At 37.6% G+C, this 17945-nt stretch overlaps 1 protein-coding gene across 6 annotated transcripts in view; it reads left to right on the top strand.

The window, feature by feature from the left end:
• Nucleotides 1-17945, top strand: part of EMB (embigin) — a 126748-nt gene that overhangs the window by 27007 nt on the left and 81796 nt on the right. For all 6 annotated transcript variants that reach the window (XM_078004410.1, XM_078004409.1, XM_078004412.1 and 3 more), the window contains 3 exons: nucleotides 4400-4586; nucleotides 4821-4909; nucleotides 15671-15798. In XM_078004410.1, coding sequence (XP_077860536.1) covers nucleotides 4400-4586; nucleotides 4821-4909; nucleotides 15671-15798 — 404 coding nt within the window. The remainder of the gene's footprint in view (nucleotides 1-4399; nucleotides 4587-4820; nucleotides 4910-15670; nucleotides 15799-17945) is intronic.

Here is a 17945-nt window from a genome sequence, read left to right as displayed (position 1 = left end):
CAAAAATACTTTGATTTGCAAATGCGAGGTATAGAATCAAGGCAGTTAAACAATTTGAGTTTTGCTCAAATTGCTCCAACCAAAGGACAATTTTGGCTGGAGCAAGAGAAGCTGGCCAAGAGAAATTAGGTAATTTGCCTTGTCTTGGTGAAAGATAATGAAGGCCAATAATAGGAGGGTTGGATAAAACTGGACAAATTTGTTTGACATTTTAGCGGTAGAATCAACTAAATGCTACTGCATGTGATTCAGTGTTATAGGTCAGCACAAGGGAATATTAATGGATCTCTCTTGGATATTTGGAGTTTGAACTTCCCATGGGATATCCAGATTTAGATGCTCCATAGACAGCTGGAGCTATAAAATAAAAAAAAAGACTTCAGTGGAGGTTCTAATTTTGCAAGTAAAGAGCATTATGGTTAATAGTTGAATCCAACAAAGGAGTGCCAAACTGAGAAGTAAAGAGACCAGAGAGCAAAATCCTGATGGGCACCAACAATTGAAAGGTAGTTGGAATAATTTGGTGTGGCTAGCAAAATGTTTAAAATATACTAGGATAGTGAAATAGAGCACAGTAAGGGGAACTGCAAGGAATAAGGTAATCTCTGGCAATATATGTATTCTAGAGACATCAAATGTTATTTTTCTTTTTGAGCATTAAATTCAATTCAGCAGTTTGCAGTCATACAAGCAGTTATTTCAAGCATGTGCTCACAAAGTGCTTCGCACGAGCTGTACTTCACTATCTGCAAACCTTGTACCTGGTCTTTGCTTATGGAAGCATTTCGTAAAGTTTCAAATGTAATTAAAAGTGATAGATTTTTTTTTTTTTTTGTGAGACAGGTCCCTGCTTTATCATCCTGCCTGGAGTGCAGTGGTGCCACCTTAGCTCACTGCAGCCTCAACTCTTGGGCTCAAAATATCCTCCCACCTCTGCCTACGACTAGATGGGACCAAAGACATGCACTATGAAGCCTGGCTAATTTTTTCATTTTTTTTTTTTTTTTTTTCCCAGAGATGAGGTCTCACCATGTTGCCCAGGCTGGTCTAGAACGCCTGTGCTCAAGCAATCCCACACACCTCAGCCTCCCAAATTACTGGGATTACAGGCATGAACCACTGCACCTGACCATTTTATTTGAGTTGTATTATTTTTCTTTCTACATTTGGCTCTGCATAGTCCATTTAATCATACTATACCATTGTTGAGAATGAGAAGAGCGTGAGAAATTTGTATGATGCACTACCGTCTTCCAAACACAACTCTTTCTCTTCCCCTTAAGAGTAATTACCACTATTCTGATTTTTATGCAGTTACTTTCTTGTTTTTCTATATTGTTTTATTACCCAGGTATGCATCCCTAAATATTACAGTTCAGTTTTGCTTTTCTTTTAATGGAATTTTTTGAGTATCTTATAATCTTCAGGTGCCCGAAACATAGCACCTGACGTCCAATACAAAGACATCTCTCTCCCTTTTAAAATTTATGTGTTGAAAAAACCAGGCTGGGTGCGGTGGCTCATGCCTGTGATCTTAGCACTTTGGGAAGCTGAGGCAGGCAGATCACGTGAGGTCAGGAGTTCAAGACTAGCATGACCAACATGGTGAAACCCCATCTCTACTCAAAATACAAAAAAATTAGCCAGGCTTGGTGGCGGGTGCCTGTAATCCCAGCTACTTGGGAGGCTGAGGCAGGAGAATCTCTTGAATCCGGGAGGTGGAGCTTGCAGTGAGCCGAGACAGCACCATTGCACTCCAGCCTGGGCAACAAGAACGAAACTCCATCTCAAGCAAACAAACAAAAAAGACAGAAAAAGAAAAAAAACAGATCATTTATTTTGTAGAATTTTCGCAGAATCTGGATTTTGTTGATTACTTTCATGAAATGTAGGTTAATGTGTTCTTCCATAATCCATATTTCCTGTAAACTGAGAATTGAATCCAGAGACTTAACCAGTTTGAAGAACCTCCTCAGCACCTTTTCTGACAAGACCGTATCCTAGGTAGTGGGGTATTCTTCCTCAAGAGAGACATAATTCTGTTTTTGAAATTATTGCCCCAGTTGATGCAAAATGCCTAGATTCATGATTTACTAGGGATTGCATCATCATTATGGTATATTTGTATGATTTCTTTTTTATTCATTTGCTGGAATTTTTCTATAAAGAGAACATTGACTTTCTCTACTGTTTGGTTAGCCAGTGATACAGTTAGTGTAGGACAAACAAGGTACATGCTGAACGTTTTTTTTTTCTTTTTTCTTTTTTTTTTTTTTTGAGACGGAGTCTCGCTCTGTCGCCCAGGCTGGAGTGCAGTGGCCGGATCTCAGCTCACTGCAAGCTCCGCCTCCCGGGTTTACGCGATTCTCCCGCCTCAGCCTCCCGAGTAGCTGAGACTACAGGCGCCCGCCACGTCGCCTGGCTAGTTTTTTTGTATTTTTTAGTAGAGACGGGGTTTCACAGGGTTAGCCAGGATGGTCTCTACTCCTGACCTCGTGATCCGCCCGTCTCGGCCTCCCAAAGTGCTGGGATTACAGGATTGAGCCACCGAGCCCGGCCTGAACATTTTTTCTTTATTTGCCACTGTTCAAAATTAAAGTAAGCTTTTTTATATTTTCCGTAAGAGTGTGTGTGTGTGTGTGTGTGTGTGTGTGTGTGTGTGTGTGTGTGTATGTATTATCGGAGAGTTAGTGGTTGGGAACCTGAGGGTTAAACTGAAGAAAGAAAAGACAAGTAGAGGCTCTTACTGCTCTTGTTCTAGTGCACCCCTTATTTTATTTTATTTTTTTTTTAACCAGTATCCCAGATTGGATACTGGTGGAAAAAAAAAGAGCTCGTACTTACCTGCTGGGTCAGAGGTCCTGAAATCTCAGGCTTTGGAAATGGGGTTGGAGTGGAAGGGTGGGGAGTCCTAACCATTCCGTATTCCTTGCCAAACTGTCAAGGAGAACTTTTTTCTATATAATTTCAGGCTCAGTGAATTAAACTGACAAAAGATAGATTAACAGAACAAAAAACATACTTAATCACATGTGGACAAAAGTTAGAAAAACATGTAGCTCAAAGGGGCAGTTAAAAGTAGGGGCTTATATACCATCTTAGTAGGGTAAGAAGAGGAGGAGAAAGGCCTTTTATGGAAAAACAAATGAGTTTTAGGAAAGATAAATGAGCCCTTTAGATAACAGGTGGAAGATATGATAGTTTTGTGACAGTGTCTGTTTAGGTGTGGTGTGAAGACTTCTCATCTTCAGTGATAAGAGTCCATTGTCCCTGTTGCTGCTAGGGAGGGGATTTATGACAATAGAGGTTTTTTGGAGTTGCTTTGAAAGGCTCTGCTTTTAGTCAGAGTAGCTATTTTAGGAACTCAAATGCCTTCTCAAAATAATTTGTATGCTATCCTGGCATATTCTGGACCCCTTCAGTGTGTGTGTGTGTGTGTGTGTGTGTGTGTGTGTGTGTGTGGTGTGTGTGTGTGGTGTGTGTGTGTATTGTTTTCCTTTTAAGATAAACACTTCAACTTGTGTGTGTGTGTGTGTGTGTGTGTGTGTGTGTGTGGTGTGTGTGTGTGGTGTGTGTGTGTATTGTTTTCCTTTTAAGATAAACACTTCAACTTCCCTAAAGCTTCTCTAAGGGTTAGCTCCTTCTCTTCCCACCTATAGATGGGAAGAGAAATTGAGAACCTTTCAGACTACTTTTTAGGTACAAGTTTTAAAAATTTGCTAAGAGGGAAGGTCTAATGTTAAGTGTTCTTATGATAATCAATCGATCAATCCAAAATAAATAAGATATCTATTTTGAAAGTCAAAAAAAAGATAAACACCTTATGAATTCATACTGATACTGAAATTCAGTTCAAATTCAGAACTACAGGATGCTTATTTAAATTCTCTGTCCTGTACCTATGTCTATATCCAGTCCCTACGGGTTCTTAAGAAGACTAGGAATGGTTAGAATATAATATATCACTCAAATCCATGTTATACAAAAAACATTCTCGTAATAACTACCAACAACATGATTACTCAAAATTATTGAAACAGGCATTCCATTCTCACCCATGAGTGTGTTGTATTTACAGTTGTGCTGTTTTTACACTGTCAGAGCATACAGCACATGTTATTGAGTACTCTGTACCCTATATTCTGCTTATTACAGAGCTTAAGGAGATAACTATCACAGCTTTAGGTTTTTTTTAATTGTGTTAATGTTGGATCAAAACATTTCTTTAGGTGTGCATATAAAAGGGAATAAGAAAGGGAACCAACTATGTTGATAGAGGAATAATTCTTCAAATGAATGAAATTGTCAATAAAACACTTCAGTTAATAATTTAAAAGGTTTTATATATTAGATTCCTCTGAATATAACTTTCACATTTTGTCCTCTTTTGTGCTAATAGAACATTCTAGTATGCCAGTAGAAAAAAATATCACTTTAGAAAGGCCTTCTAATGTAAATCTCACATGCCAGTTCACGACATCTGGGGATTTGAATGCAGTAAATGTGACTTGGAAAAAAGACAGTGAACAACTTGAGAATAATTATCTTGTCAGTGCAACAGGAAGCACCTTGTATACCCAATACAGGTGAGTATACAAATTTTAACCTACCTTGTTTGCCAAAAGTAGCTTAATTCTAAATATTTTTGCTGACTGAGCATTCTTCCCTCTGCAGCCACTTGAATGTTATGCTAATATTCTAATTTGCATATTAACAGAATTATTTCTATTTTAAAATTTTGATTAATGGCTAAGTCTTTTCATTTTCATTAAGAAGGTTTTGAGAACTAAGCCTATATTAATAACTTCAATTATCTTTAGGTTCACCATCATTAATAGCAAACAAATGGGAAGTTATTCTTGTTTCTTTCGAGAGGAAAAGGAACAAAGGGGAACATTTAATTTCAAAGGTCAGTATTAATAGCTTGAGGAATAGTTAATAACTTCAGCACTATGTTCTTAGATTTCTCAATCCTGTAATTTTAAAATTATTTTTACAATAATAAACATAATATAGCTGAAAGTAAGTCATATGCTTTCCAGAGTCACAAGAGGTAACCTTGAAAATGGTCTTGTATCCCCAAGTCAATTTCCTTTCTGCTTCTGTTCCTCGGCTTAAAGCACAGGTTTTAGTTCAAAAGGATAGCCTACCACATTATGAGTGAATTATGAGAGTCACATGAATTTCTTTATTTACACCTCTAAATTCATAGTTTTTATAATAGTCCTCCACATTTCTAAGTTATTGTGGTATCAGCTTCTGAGAGCGTGGGTGGATGTTCTATATCCATAGCTCCATGACATGGGATTTTTTTTTATTATTATTATACTTTAAGTTCTAGGGTACATGTGCACAACGTGCAGGTTTGTTACATATGTATACACATGCTGTCTTGGTGTGCTGCACCCATTAACTCGTCATTTACATTAGGTATATCTCCTAATGCTATCCCTCTCCCCTACCCCTACCCCAGAATAGGCCCCTGTGTGTGATGCTCCCCTTCCTGTGGCAAAGTGTTGTCATTGTTCAGTTCCCACCTATGAGTGAGAACATGCGGTGTTTGGTTTTCTGTTCTTGCGATATTTGCTGAGAATGATGGTTTTGATTTGAAATTGTGGTTTTGATTTGCATTTCTCTGATGGTGAGTGATGATGAGCATTTTTTCATGTGTCTGTTGGCTGTATAAATGTCTTCTTTTGAGAAGTGTCTGTTCAAATACTTTGCTCACTTTTTGATGGGGTTGTTTGTTTTTTTCTTGTAAATTTGATTGAGTTCTTTGTAGGTTCTGGTTATTAGCCCTTAGTCAGATGAGCAGAGTGCAAAAATTTTCTCCCATTCTGTAGGTTGCCTGTTCACTCTGATGGTAGTTTCTTTTGCTGTGCAGAAGCTCTTTACTTTAATTAGATCCCATTTGTCAGTGTTGGATTTTGTTGCCGTTGCTTTTGGTGTTTTAGACATGAAGTCCTTGCCCGTGCCTATGTCCTGAATGGTATTACCTAGGTTTTCTTCTAGGGTTTTTATGGTTTTAGGTCTAATATTTAAGTCTCTAATCCATCTTGAATTAATTTTTGTATAAGGAGTAAGGAAAGGATCCAGTTTCAGCTTTCTACTTATGGCTAGTCAATTTTCCCAGCACCATTTATTAAATGGGGAATCCTTTCCCCATTTCTTGTTTTTGTCAGGTTTGTCAAAGATCAGATGGCTGCAGATGTGTGGTATTATTTTGAGGGCTCTGTTCTGTTCCATTGGTCTATATCTCTGTTTTGGTACCAGTACCATGCTGTTTTGGTTACTGTAGCTTTGTAGTATAGTTTGAAGTTAGGTAGCGTGATGCCTCCAGCTTTGATCTTTTAGCTTAGGATTGTCTTGGCAATGCAGGCTCTTTTTTGGTCCCATATGAACTTGAAAGCATTTGTTTCCAATTCTGTGAAGAAAGTCATTGGTAGCTTGATGGGGATCGCATTGAATCTATAAATTATCTTGGGCAATGTGGCCATTTTCACAATATTGATTCTTCCTATCCATGAGCATGGTATGTTCTTCCATTTGTTCGTGTCCTCTTTTATTTCACTGAGCAGTGGTTTGTAGTTCACCTTGAAGAGGTCCTTCACATCCCTTGTAAGTTGGATTCCTAGGTATTTTATTCTCTTTGAAGCAATTGTGAATGGAAGTTCATTCATGGTTTGGCTCTCTGTTTCACTCTTATTGGTGTATAAGATGCTTGTGATTTTTGCACATTGATTTTGTGTCCTGAGACTTTGCTGAAGTTGCTTATCAGCTTAAGGAGATTTTGGGCTGAGATGATGGGGTTTTCTAAATATACAATCATGTCATCTGCAAACAGGGACAATTTGACTTATTCGTTTCTTAATTGAATACTCTTTATTTCTTTCTCTTACCTGATTGCCCTAGCCAGAACTTCCAACACTGTGTTGAATAGGAGTGGTGAGAGAGGGCATCCCTGTCTTGTGCCAGTTTTGAAAGGGAATACTTCCAGTTTTTGCCCATTAAATATGATATTGGCTGTGGATTTGTCATAAATAGCTCTTATTATTTTGAGATATGTTCCATCAATACCGAATTTATTGAGAGTTTTTAGCAAGAAGGGCTGTTGAGTTTTGTCAAAGGCCCTTTCTGCATCTATGGAGATAATCATGTGGTTTTTGTCTTTGGTTCTGTTTATATGCTGGATTACATTTATTTATTTGCGTATGTTGATCTGCCTTGCATCCCAGGGATGAAGCCCACTTGATCATGGTGGATAAGCTTTTTGATGTGCTGCTGGATTCGGTTTGCCAGTATTTTATTGAGGATTTTTGCATTGATGATCATCAGGGATATTGCTCTAAAATTCTCTTTTTTTGTTGTGTCTCTGCCAGGCTTTGGTATCGGGATGATGTTGGCCTCATAAAATGAGTTAGGAGGATTCCCACTTTTTCTATTGATTGCAATAGTTTCAGAAGGAATGGTACCAGCTCCTCATTGTACCTCTGGTAGAATTCGGCTGTGAATCCATCTGGTCCTGGACTCTTTTTGGTCAGTAGGCTATTAATTATTGCCTCAATTTCAGAGCCTGCTATTGGTCTCTTCAGGGATTCAACTTCTTCCTGGTTTAGTCTTGGGAGAGTGTAAGTGTCCAGGAATTTATCCATTTCTTCTAGGTTTTCTAGTTTATTTGCCTAGAGGCGTTTATAGTATTCTTTGATGGTAGTTTGTATTTCTGTGGGGTCAGTGGTGATATCCCTTTTATCATTTTTTATTGCGTCTATTTGATTCTTCTCTCTTTTCTTCTTTATTAATCTTGCTAGCAGTCTATCAATTTTGTTGATCTTTTCAAAAAACGAACTCCTGGATTCATTGATTTTTTGTGTCTCTATCTCATTCAGTTCTGCTCTGATCTTAGTTATTTCTTGCCTTCTGCTTGCTTTTGAATGTTTGCTCTTCCTTCTCTAGTTCTTTTAATTGTGCTGTTAGGGTGTCAATGTTAGATCTTTCCTGCTTTCCCTTGTGGGCATTTAGTGCTATAAGTTTCCCTGTACACACTGCTTTAAATGTGTCCCAGAGATTCTGGTGTGGTGTATCTTTTTTCTCATTGGTTTCAAAGAACATCTTTATTTCTGCCTTCATTTCGTTATGTACCGAGTAGTCATTCAGGAGCAGGTTGTTCAGTTTCCATGTAGTTGAGCAGTTTTGATTGAGTCCTGAGTTCTAGTTTGATTGCACTGTGGTCTGAGAGACAGTTTGTTGTAATTTCTGTTCTTGTACATTTGCTGAGGAGTGCTTTACTTCCAACTGTGTGGTCAATTTTGGAATAAGTACGATGTGGTGCTGAGTGGAATGTATATTTTGTTGGTTTTTGGTGGAGAGTGTGTAGATGTCTATTAGGTCTGCTTGGTGCAGGGTTGAGTTCAATTCCTGGATATCCTTGTTAACTTTCTGTCTCGTTGATCTGTCTAATGTTGACAGTGGGGTGTTGAAATCTCCCATTATTATTGTGTGGGAGTCTAAGTCTCTTTGTAAGTCTCTAAGGACTTGCTTTATGAATCTGGGTGCTCCTGTATTGGGTGCATATATAGTTAGGATAGTTAGCTCTTCTTGTTGAATTGATCCCTTTACCATTATTTAATGGTCTTCTTTGTCTCTTGATCTTTGTTGGTTTAAAGCCTGTTTTATCAGAGACTAGGATTGCAACCCCTACTTTTTTTGTTTTCCATGTGCTTGGAAGATCTTCTTCCATCCCTTTATTTTGAGCCTATATATGTCTCTGGATGTGAGATGGGTATCCTGAATATAGCAAACTGATGGATCTTGGCTCTTTATCCAATTTGCCAGTCTGTGTCTTTTAATTGGACCATTTAGTCCATTTACATTTGAGGCTAATATTGGTATGTGTGAACTTGATCCTGTCATTATGATATTAGCTGGTTATTTTGCTCGTTAGTTGATGAAGTTTCTTCGTAGCCTCCATGGTCTTTACATTTTGGCATGGTTTTTCCAATGGCTGGTACTGGTTGTTCCTTTCCATGTTTAGTGCTTATTTCAGCATCTCTTTTAGAGCAGGCCTGGCGGTGACAAAATCTCTCAGCATTTGCTTGTCTATAAAGGATTTTATTTCTCCTTCACTTATGAAGCTTAGTGTGGCTGGATATGAAATTCTGGGTTGAAAATTCTTTTCTTTAAGAATGATGAATATTGGCCCCCACTCTCTTCTGGCTTGGAGAATTTCTGCCGACAGATCTGCTGTTAGTCTGATGGGCTTTCCTTTGTGTGTAACCCGACCTTTCCCTCTGGCTGCCCTTAACATTTTTTTCCCTCATTTCAACTTTGGTGAATCTGACAGTTATGTGTCTTGGAGTTGCTCTTCTCGAGGAGTATCTTTGTGGTGTTCTCTGTATTTCCTGAGTTTGAATGTTGGCCTGCCTTGCTAGGTTGGGGAAGTTTTCCTGGATGATATCCTGCAGAGTGTTTTCCAACTTGGTTCCATTCTCTCTGTCACTTTCAGGCACACGAATCAGATGTAGATTTGGTCTTTTCACAGAATCCCATACTTCTTGGAGGCTTTGTTCATTTCTTTTTACTCTTTCTTCTCCAAACTTGTCTTCTCGCTTCATTTCATTCATTTGATCTTCAATCGCTGATACTGTTTCTTCCAGTTGATCGAGTCGGTTACTGAAGCTTGTGCATTTGTCACGTAGTTCTCATGTCATGGTTTTCATCTCTTTCAGTTCGTTTATGTACTTCTCTGCATTGGTTATTCTAGTTATCCATTCTTCAATTCTTTTTTCAAGGTTTTTAATTTCTTTGGCCTGGGTACATAGTTCCTCCTTTAACTCTGAGAAGTTTGATCGACTGAAGCCTTCTTCTCTCAACTCATCAAAGTCATTCTCCATCCAGCTTTGTTCCATCGCTGGGGATGAGCTGCATTCCTTTGGAGGGGGAGATGCACTCTGAATTTTTTAATTTCCAGCTTTTCTGCACTGTTTTTTTCCTAACCTTGTGGTTTTATCTGCCTTTGGTCTTTGATGATGATGTTGTACTGATGGTTTTGGTGTGGGTGTCCTTTCTGTTTGTTAGTTTTTCTTCTAACAGTTAGGACCCTCAGCTGCAGGTCTGTTGGAGTTTGCTTGAGGTCGACTCCAGACCCTGTTTGCCTGGGTATCAGCAGCAGAGCCTGCACAAGATAGAATATTGCTGAACAGCAAGTGTTGCTATCTGATTCTTGCTCTGGAAACTTTGTCTCAGAGGTGTACTCACCTGTGTGAGGTGTGAGGTGTTGGTCTTCACCTAGTGAGGGATGTCTCCCAGTTACGCTGCTCAGGGGTCAGGGACCCACTTGAGCAGGCAGTCTGTCTGTTCTCAGATCTCAACCTCCGTGTTGGGAGAACCACTGCTCTCTTCAAAGTTGTCAGACAGGGACATTACATCTGCAGAGCTTTCTGCTGCTTTCTGTTTATCTATGCCCTCTCCCCAGAGTTGGAGTCTACAGAGGCAGGCAGGCCTCCTTGAGCTGTGGTGGGCTCCTCCCAGTTCATGCTTCCAGGTGGCTTTGTTTACCTGCTTAAGCCTCAGCAATGGTGGGCGCCCTTCCCCCAGCCTTACTGCCCCTTGCAGTTAGATCTCAGACTGCTGTGCTAGCAATGAGGGATGCTACGTGGGCATGGGAACCCTCCGGGCCAGGTGTGGATTATAATCTCCTGGTGTGCCGTTTGCTAAGACCCCTGGTAAAGCGCAGTAGTAGGGTGGGAGTTACCCGATTTTCCAGGTGTTGTGTGTCTCAGTTTCCCTTGGCTAGGAAAAGGAATTTCCTTCCCCCTTGCACTTCCCAGGTGAGGCAATTCCTTGCCCTGCTTCAGCTCTTCCTGGTTGGGCTGCATCCACTAATCAGCACCAACTGTTGGACATGCCCCAGTGAGATGAACCCGGTACCTCAGTTGAAAATGCAGAAATCACCCATCTTCTGTGTTGCTCACAATGGGAGCTGGAGGCTGGAGCTGTTCCTATTTGGCCATCTTGGGTGCCCTTGACATGGGATTTTAGGATCCATAAAACTTGAAAAATAATATGGAGATGCATAAAGGGTTGCCTACTTTTTATCTCAGCAAGTAAGGATGTTTAAAGATATATACAAGCCCCAGAATATCATACACATTTCTCCTCCTTGGAAACAAACAAATTAAAATATTTTACTGTTACCATTATTAAACCAAAACTCAAGAAGGTCTCAATCTCATAATAAAGACTGATTGTTTGAGTTATGTAATTATCATTATGAAAAACCCAGTATTTTGTGGTGATTAATGAACCATAGTATCGTGCTGGTATTTGGGATATGCAATCTGTTGCCATATTAACTACCTGGGACTCTGCTTTGCACTAATTTCCCAGGAAACATGAAAATTGTTGTAACTTTTCCTAAAACTCCTAAAGCCTGACTGTCTGCTGTGACAGAATGTGGATGCTATTCTGAAGGCTCCATCAATAGCAGAATAGCATGCTTCACCATTGTCGTGATCTAGTGGTTCATTCCTGTGTCCCTCACTGTGTCCCTTCTCCACTCACAGAGTCATTTTAATTTTATGGCTTTGTAATTGTTCCAATGTGGTGAATATAATAAATTATTGTATTTATATATCTTGATCTCTCCAAAAGCAGAAACTAGTATCATTCTTTGATTATTTTAGTCATGTATATTCTTTCTTAACTTTTTCCCCTCCATTTGCCTTTAACTTAGTGAAGGACTAGATAACACCATATACATTTCCTTTCAGTTTCCTTTTCCTTCTGTGTTTCATTTTTCCCTCCTCTGCCCCATCTTCCCTTCCCCTCCTCTTTCCTTATCTCTCTTTTCCTTTCCCTGTCTTTTTCTGTCCTTTCTTCCCTCCCACCTTTTGAGTTCATTTCCTTCCCTCCCTTCCTTCTTCCTTCCTTCCTTTTTTCCTCCCTTTCTCTTTCTTTTTGCTTTCTTTCTTTTTCTTCCCAATGAGCTAAAATAATGTTGAACACACAAAATTTCAGTGAACATGTTTTATTGAGTTTTTAATAAATATGTAAAGAAGGCTTACAAATTCTGAGGAAATGCTCACAGAACCTTGTGACTTAACGTGCTCCCAAGATACTCAACTTTAAACACTGTTTTCCTTTTTTTTTTCTAAGACATTGTGCTCTGGAAATATATACTAGTCATACCTGCTTTCATTATTGAAGATAACACATTTTTCTCATTAGTTTTGATGGTTACTTAAATTATTATATGGAATTGATCATTCTTGTGTCTAATGTGAAGATTAACAAGCATTTTACTTTCCAACATACCAATACGTTGAATTGCAAGTATTCACACGGAAGGTCTCTTGATCCTCCAACTGTTTTGACATAACTAAGCTGATTTTGGCTGGTGTCAGCAGTGTTGACCCAAGGCCTAGGATTTAAATCAAGGCTTTATGGAAAGCAAAGAATCACTGAATATTTACTTTTTTTCGTTTTCTAGTTGTCTTGAAGCAGTTTAGGTTAGCTAATTTATTTTAATGCCCATTTAACATTAATGTAACTTTTAAGTATGTATTATATCTTGAAGATATTTATAACATTAATAAATTGGGTCCTTTCAAATCTTCCTTGGTAAAATAAAAATTCTCTACAATTCATCTAAATTGAATATTGCTTAGAGAAATAATTTTACTTGAGTAGTATTTAAAGACATCTGTACATTATTCATATTATAGTTATTTAATAGGTCTGAAAGGCTTATAAAATGGTACATATTTTTATAAATGTCCTATTATTTCTCCATATGGTTTACTTAATGTTTTTTCCTAAGAAGAATAATTATCTTTTCTTAGAAGCCTTACAACTGCATGTAGACGAAAAGCCTGTTTTATTCTCTATTTTAAATTGAGCCAAAGATAAATTTTTCTGCCATTGACTACATGAGCCACCTATAGTGCATGAGCCTGAGTCTTCAGAACAATTCATCAGCAAAGACCCTGCTGCTGTCTTTATGGGTGCTGGTTGATTTACTACTACAAGGTTGTAAACGTCCCTCAAGATTATGATTAGCTCAGTGCACAAAAACCTGCTGACTTTGTGTTTCACTGTTGATGCCAGGACAGAGGAGACAGCAAAAGTGTACACTGGGAGTTTGTGACTGCTAATATGTTGCTGATTACTTGCCACCCAAGAAAGAGAAAGATGAGTGATGGTCTATAGTGTTTCTCAGTAGTGGGTCAAATATTCTGAGTGGTTGTTGAAAGCTTCCATAATATTTATCAGTGTTACAGTCTCTTAGTAAAAAGTATGCAGAAATATAATTGGTAAAGAACAAGAACTTTTTGGAAGTCATGATGAGATTTTGATAGTACCAAATGCAGTGAAGCCTGTCATAGCTCAACTATATGTCTTTCCCTGGAAGTATCTAAACATTCAAAGTATGAAAAGGTAGCATAATAGAATCAGCTGGGACTTCAGCTCTGGATCCCAATGTTGAAGTATAGTTAGCATTTTTTTACTACATGAAGTAATCTTTTTTCTTAATTTGGTGATACCTAAAAGTCTTTGAACCAATATGACATTTAGGCCAGTTTATTCTAATTCATGAATATATGAATATAGTTTCCAATTTTACAACTCCAGAGAGCTGTTACTTTCACTGGGTATATCCAAACCCCATCTTCCTAGACACTAGCCTGAATCAGCAATTTCACCACCTTCAAACCTGGTTTATTCCAACCCCAGCACTCTTATGCATCCTACTTTATGCAAACTCTTAAAAGGTCAACAGGGCACATTCGAATACTGTCGCACTGTCCTTATATTAATAAATATTTCCAAACATAAGCTATGGCCCCAAATCCCAGAATAGTCCAAACAAATGTCATGTTCCCTGAACATAGTGCATTTTGTAATTTAAATCCACACTGCTGTTATTAGCCATATATAGCAGAACAAAAGCATGGTTTATGGTATTTTAGTCGTTAGTCTAGGGGTTAATCAAGAAAACTGAAGAGATGGCAAGAAAACAGAATTTTGGTTTCAGCTTTTCCATGTTGTCACTCAGTCATTGTCAGTTTCCTGCAATTTACAGCCTGATCTTAATATTTAGTTGGGATGGTTTAATAACATAATCATATGTTCCTCATCAAATCTCAAAGAATACTCAACTTTCTTGAAAAGCCCCTTGCAGATTCCAGTATGCTTCCCAAGCAGGTGGCTCTTCGAGGAATACTGAAAAACAGAGTATATTCTGCCGATTTTTTCCCCAAGAATTACCTTTCTTCCACATTTTATTTTTAGCCTGTGGGTAAATTTTGGTATTTTGAACCTATTTCAACATATATTTTCCTGCTAAAGCATGACTCAATTGCCAGAAAGAAACGTGGAGATTGAGAAATAGGATATCTGGGAGATAAACAACCTGAGAAAGAGGAAACTGTGTCCTTAACTCTTTAGTGTCTAATACAAAGCCTGCACTCCAAAGCAGCATTTGTTTTAAGGTGAGCCTAACAGGGCCGTAGAGGTCGTTGCCCTTGTAATGCACTAATGCATCTTGTGCCTCTTCACGTGGAAGTCAAGAAGTGTGGCTGCTCTTCCTTTCAGGTTATAGGGAACCTTGTGACTTCAGCAAAGAATCCCTATTTTAGCAAAGCTCCAATCTCTGCTTATCTGCAGGTCTTTAGTTGACATGATTTCATCCATTCTTTCCCTACTGGCAAACTAAACATATAAATGAAAAAAGTAAACACACAGACACACGCATATGGCACACACACAGACATACAAAACCAAAAAAAGCAAAAACCTGCTAAAATTTGAAGAAGTAAAAGAAAAAAATTAAAATAATCTTAGTTGATGAGTCTATATCTTCAATGTAAGTGTACCTTCTATAATGCATCCTTCTAGGTCAATCAGAAGGAACTGATTGCACCATGTAGGCTTTTCATTGTACTGTTTATGCTCTTACGTTTTACTATTCTTTACCAAGTTATTTACATCCTTAAAACTTATTTTTTTTTCTAAATTCAGTGCTCATTTGTATTCTGTTTCTAATGGAATCTACTTCAAACTTCCTTGACTAGGAAATTTATCATAATGGATATTAGTGTATATATATTTTTTACAAAATCACATGAAATCATTTTTAAATCTTATTTTCTGTTTTACACTGTTCTCTTTTTGTCAATTTTCCTTTGTTCCTTGTTCCCACCTTCTCTAACTCTTTGCTGGCTTTTAATAAATTAGTATCAACTAAAGATTTCCTATCCTGGAAATTTTATCTTCTCATTCAAAGGCTACCTGAGGTTAAAACTTTGAAGAAAATAATTACTCTAAGGTAGCTTAGTAAGTGGGGAGAAAGAACAGGGGTTTGAAAACGTGAAGCCTCTTTTTTTATCCAAAACATGTAACTTATCCAAAAAGGAACAATACTTTTGTTGTTAGGCTCAGTAATAGAAGACCTTCAATTTCTATACATTGGAGACAATTATATTGAATCTGTCTACTATTATTATTACTGCTAACTACACCCTAACTAGTATAAATTAGTTTCATTTATATTTAACTGAAAGTATGTAAAATAATGTAATGAAAAAATGAAAGGTGACAGTATCTGCACATTTAATGCATTTCCTTTACCTAAACTCTTTCAGTAACATACATTTCTCTATTTTATTCTCAGTCCCTGAACTTCATGGGAAAAACAAGCCATTGATCTCTTACGTAGGGGATTCTACTGTCTTGACATGTAAATGTCAAAATTGTTTTCCTTTAAATTGGACCTGGTACAGTACTAATGGGAGTGTAAAGGTAAGATAGTTCCTTGATTTGAAGAAAACAACAAAAACAAAAAACATTTATTTAATAACAAGATTGTAACAGACTCAACATTCCTAAGATGATTTATACTTTTGTTATATTGTTCTTTAGCTTATGTTCGTAAAGAAAGAGCAGTGACAAATGGAGTTTTTATTTGATGGTTTTTGGCATGTTTACATTATACATATGAAGATACTCTTAACGTTTCATTAGCTGGTACTTTGTTTTTTAGGTTTAACAATTTAATTACATTCTTTGAAAAGAAATTACATTTTGTGTATCGTTGCCTAGTTTAGAAATAACTCCATTAGAAAAGATTCTTTTTAAAAATCATTCCGTGAAAGTAACTAGAAAAAATGCTAGCCACCTTTTTGGGATTCTGTCTCCTGAAACATCTGTGATAGAATGGAAAATAATGGCACTATTTGAGAAAATCATGAAAACTTTGTAACTTAATATTACATCTTGAGTTCTATCAGTAATTGTCATTGGCCTTTTCAAGATACCTGAGAGAAGCCAAATACTTTTAATTCCTTTTTTACTAAGAGAAATCACTATTCAGAGAGCTGATATTAAGAAAAACATGAGTATTTTGTAAATAATTTCTGGTTTCCTTTCTTCTCCCCAAATAGCCTCTAATGGCAGGAAAATGTAGGACATTGTCCTTTAGGAGACACCCTTCCTTTGCCCTGGCACTAATAAACATTACAATTTAAAGTCCCATTAAAGGCAAGCTATAATTGTAGAAGGAACATGTGAGACAGTGTAGATGTTACAATGAAATATTAAATTCTTTCTTAGACAAAATTGATGTTATTATAGACTATTGAAGGATGATAGATAAATGACTCAGAAGGGAGTGTGACTTATTCTGTGCTAACAGGTTCAGTTTTTCAATGAAATAGCTCCAACAAAATCCCGTAGATGCAGACTAAAGCCATTCCTACTCCTGCTTGTCTTCTGATGGATGATGAGGAAAGGCAATCATTGTGTATATGTAATTTTTTTTAAAAAGTGTAATTTTGTAAAAACAAATGTCAACTGTGGTATTTGAAATACACAGCTTTATTTATTGATCTGTACGTGGTACGACAATACGTGAAAAACATTACCCTTCATCTAATTATATCCGATGTTGAAAATGTCATTTTAGACATACTGGTGCTTCCGTCCATTGCTATACTAGTCATTATCCTCTTAATTTGACTCTAAGCATGAGTCATATTAGGGTGTGAGAAAAGTGTGGGGAACAGGGGGCAGGTCAAAACTTGAGCACAAATGCCTTTTCAAAATGTAGACCAACCATGTGCATCAGAATCAGCTGGGTACTTATTAAAAATATGGTATTTTGATTGATTAGCTCTGACCAATCTGTACCAAACATCCCAGGCAGTGCTGTGCACATGGTGCCAGGTTGCTGTAATTTTTTTTGCACAAATAATATATTCACAGATAGTTCTTCCTTTGATAAGCTCTGAGAATATTTGTATGCAGATTACCACTTATTGAACAGTGCGGTTGAGTGATGGAGCAGGGAAAGCATCAAATGGCTTGGGAATAAAATTTAATTTAAATAGATTAAATAAAACAGCCCGAAATAGCTTAGTATGTCATCTTGTGAGGCTGTGGAAAACCCAGCAACTCTTAGAAGCCAGCTTACCTGAGAGAGAAAGAAATTCGGATATGAAAAGGCAGAAGGTGTGCAGTTCACTTTGGATCCCAGGCTCACAGGGGGTCCCCTCCATTCTATCTACATCACCTCCAAAGGCCTGAAAGTTTCATCTTCATTTCTAGCCTGGGGAAATCACATTGTCGGAGTGAGCAATTTTCCTTTATAGGAATTATCAGAAATAGTAGCTTTCAGGGTGGTAGTTGTTTAAATATGTGCCTGTGCTTGTGAAGGAAAAAGTACTTTGACTAAAGCACTAGGCAAGGATAGGAATGTGAGACTCAGATGTTTGGGATTTTTCTGTTTTTAGTTCTTCTATAATATTTAGCCACGATGACCTACTTGCTTCTTTGTAGTTTTAAACATTCACTGCTAAATCCTTATAGCAATGTATACATGTTTTCTTTGTTTGTTCCCTGGGAGATCAAGCTCTGATAAGACTTAAGTCTGTTATAGATAACCTCTCATA

Source organism: Macaca mulatta, chromosome 6 (assembly GCF_049350105.2).
Source record: "Macaca mulatta isolate MMU2019108-1 chromosome 6, T2T-MMU8v2.0, whole genome shotgun sequence".
In the NCBI taxonomy this organism is placed as follows: Eukaryota; Metazoa; Chordata; class Mammalia; order Primates; family Cercopithecidae; genus Macaca; species Macaca mulatta.
This window is presented reverse-complemented; position numbering and strand designations above follow the sequence as displayed.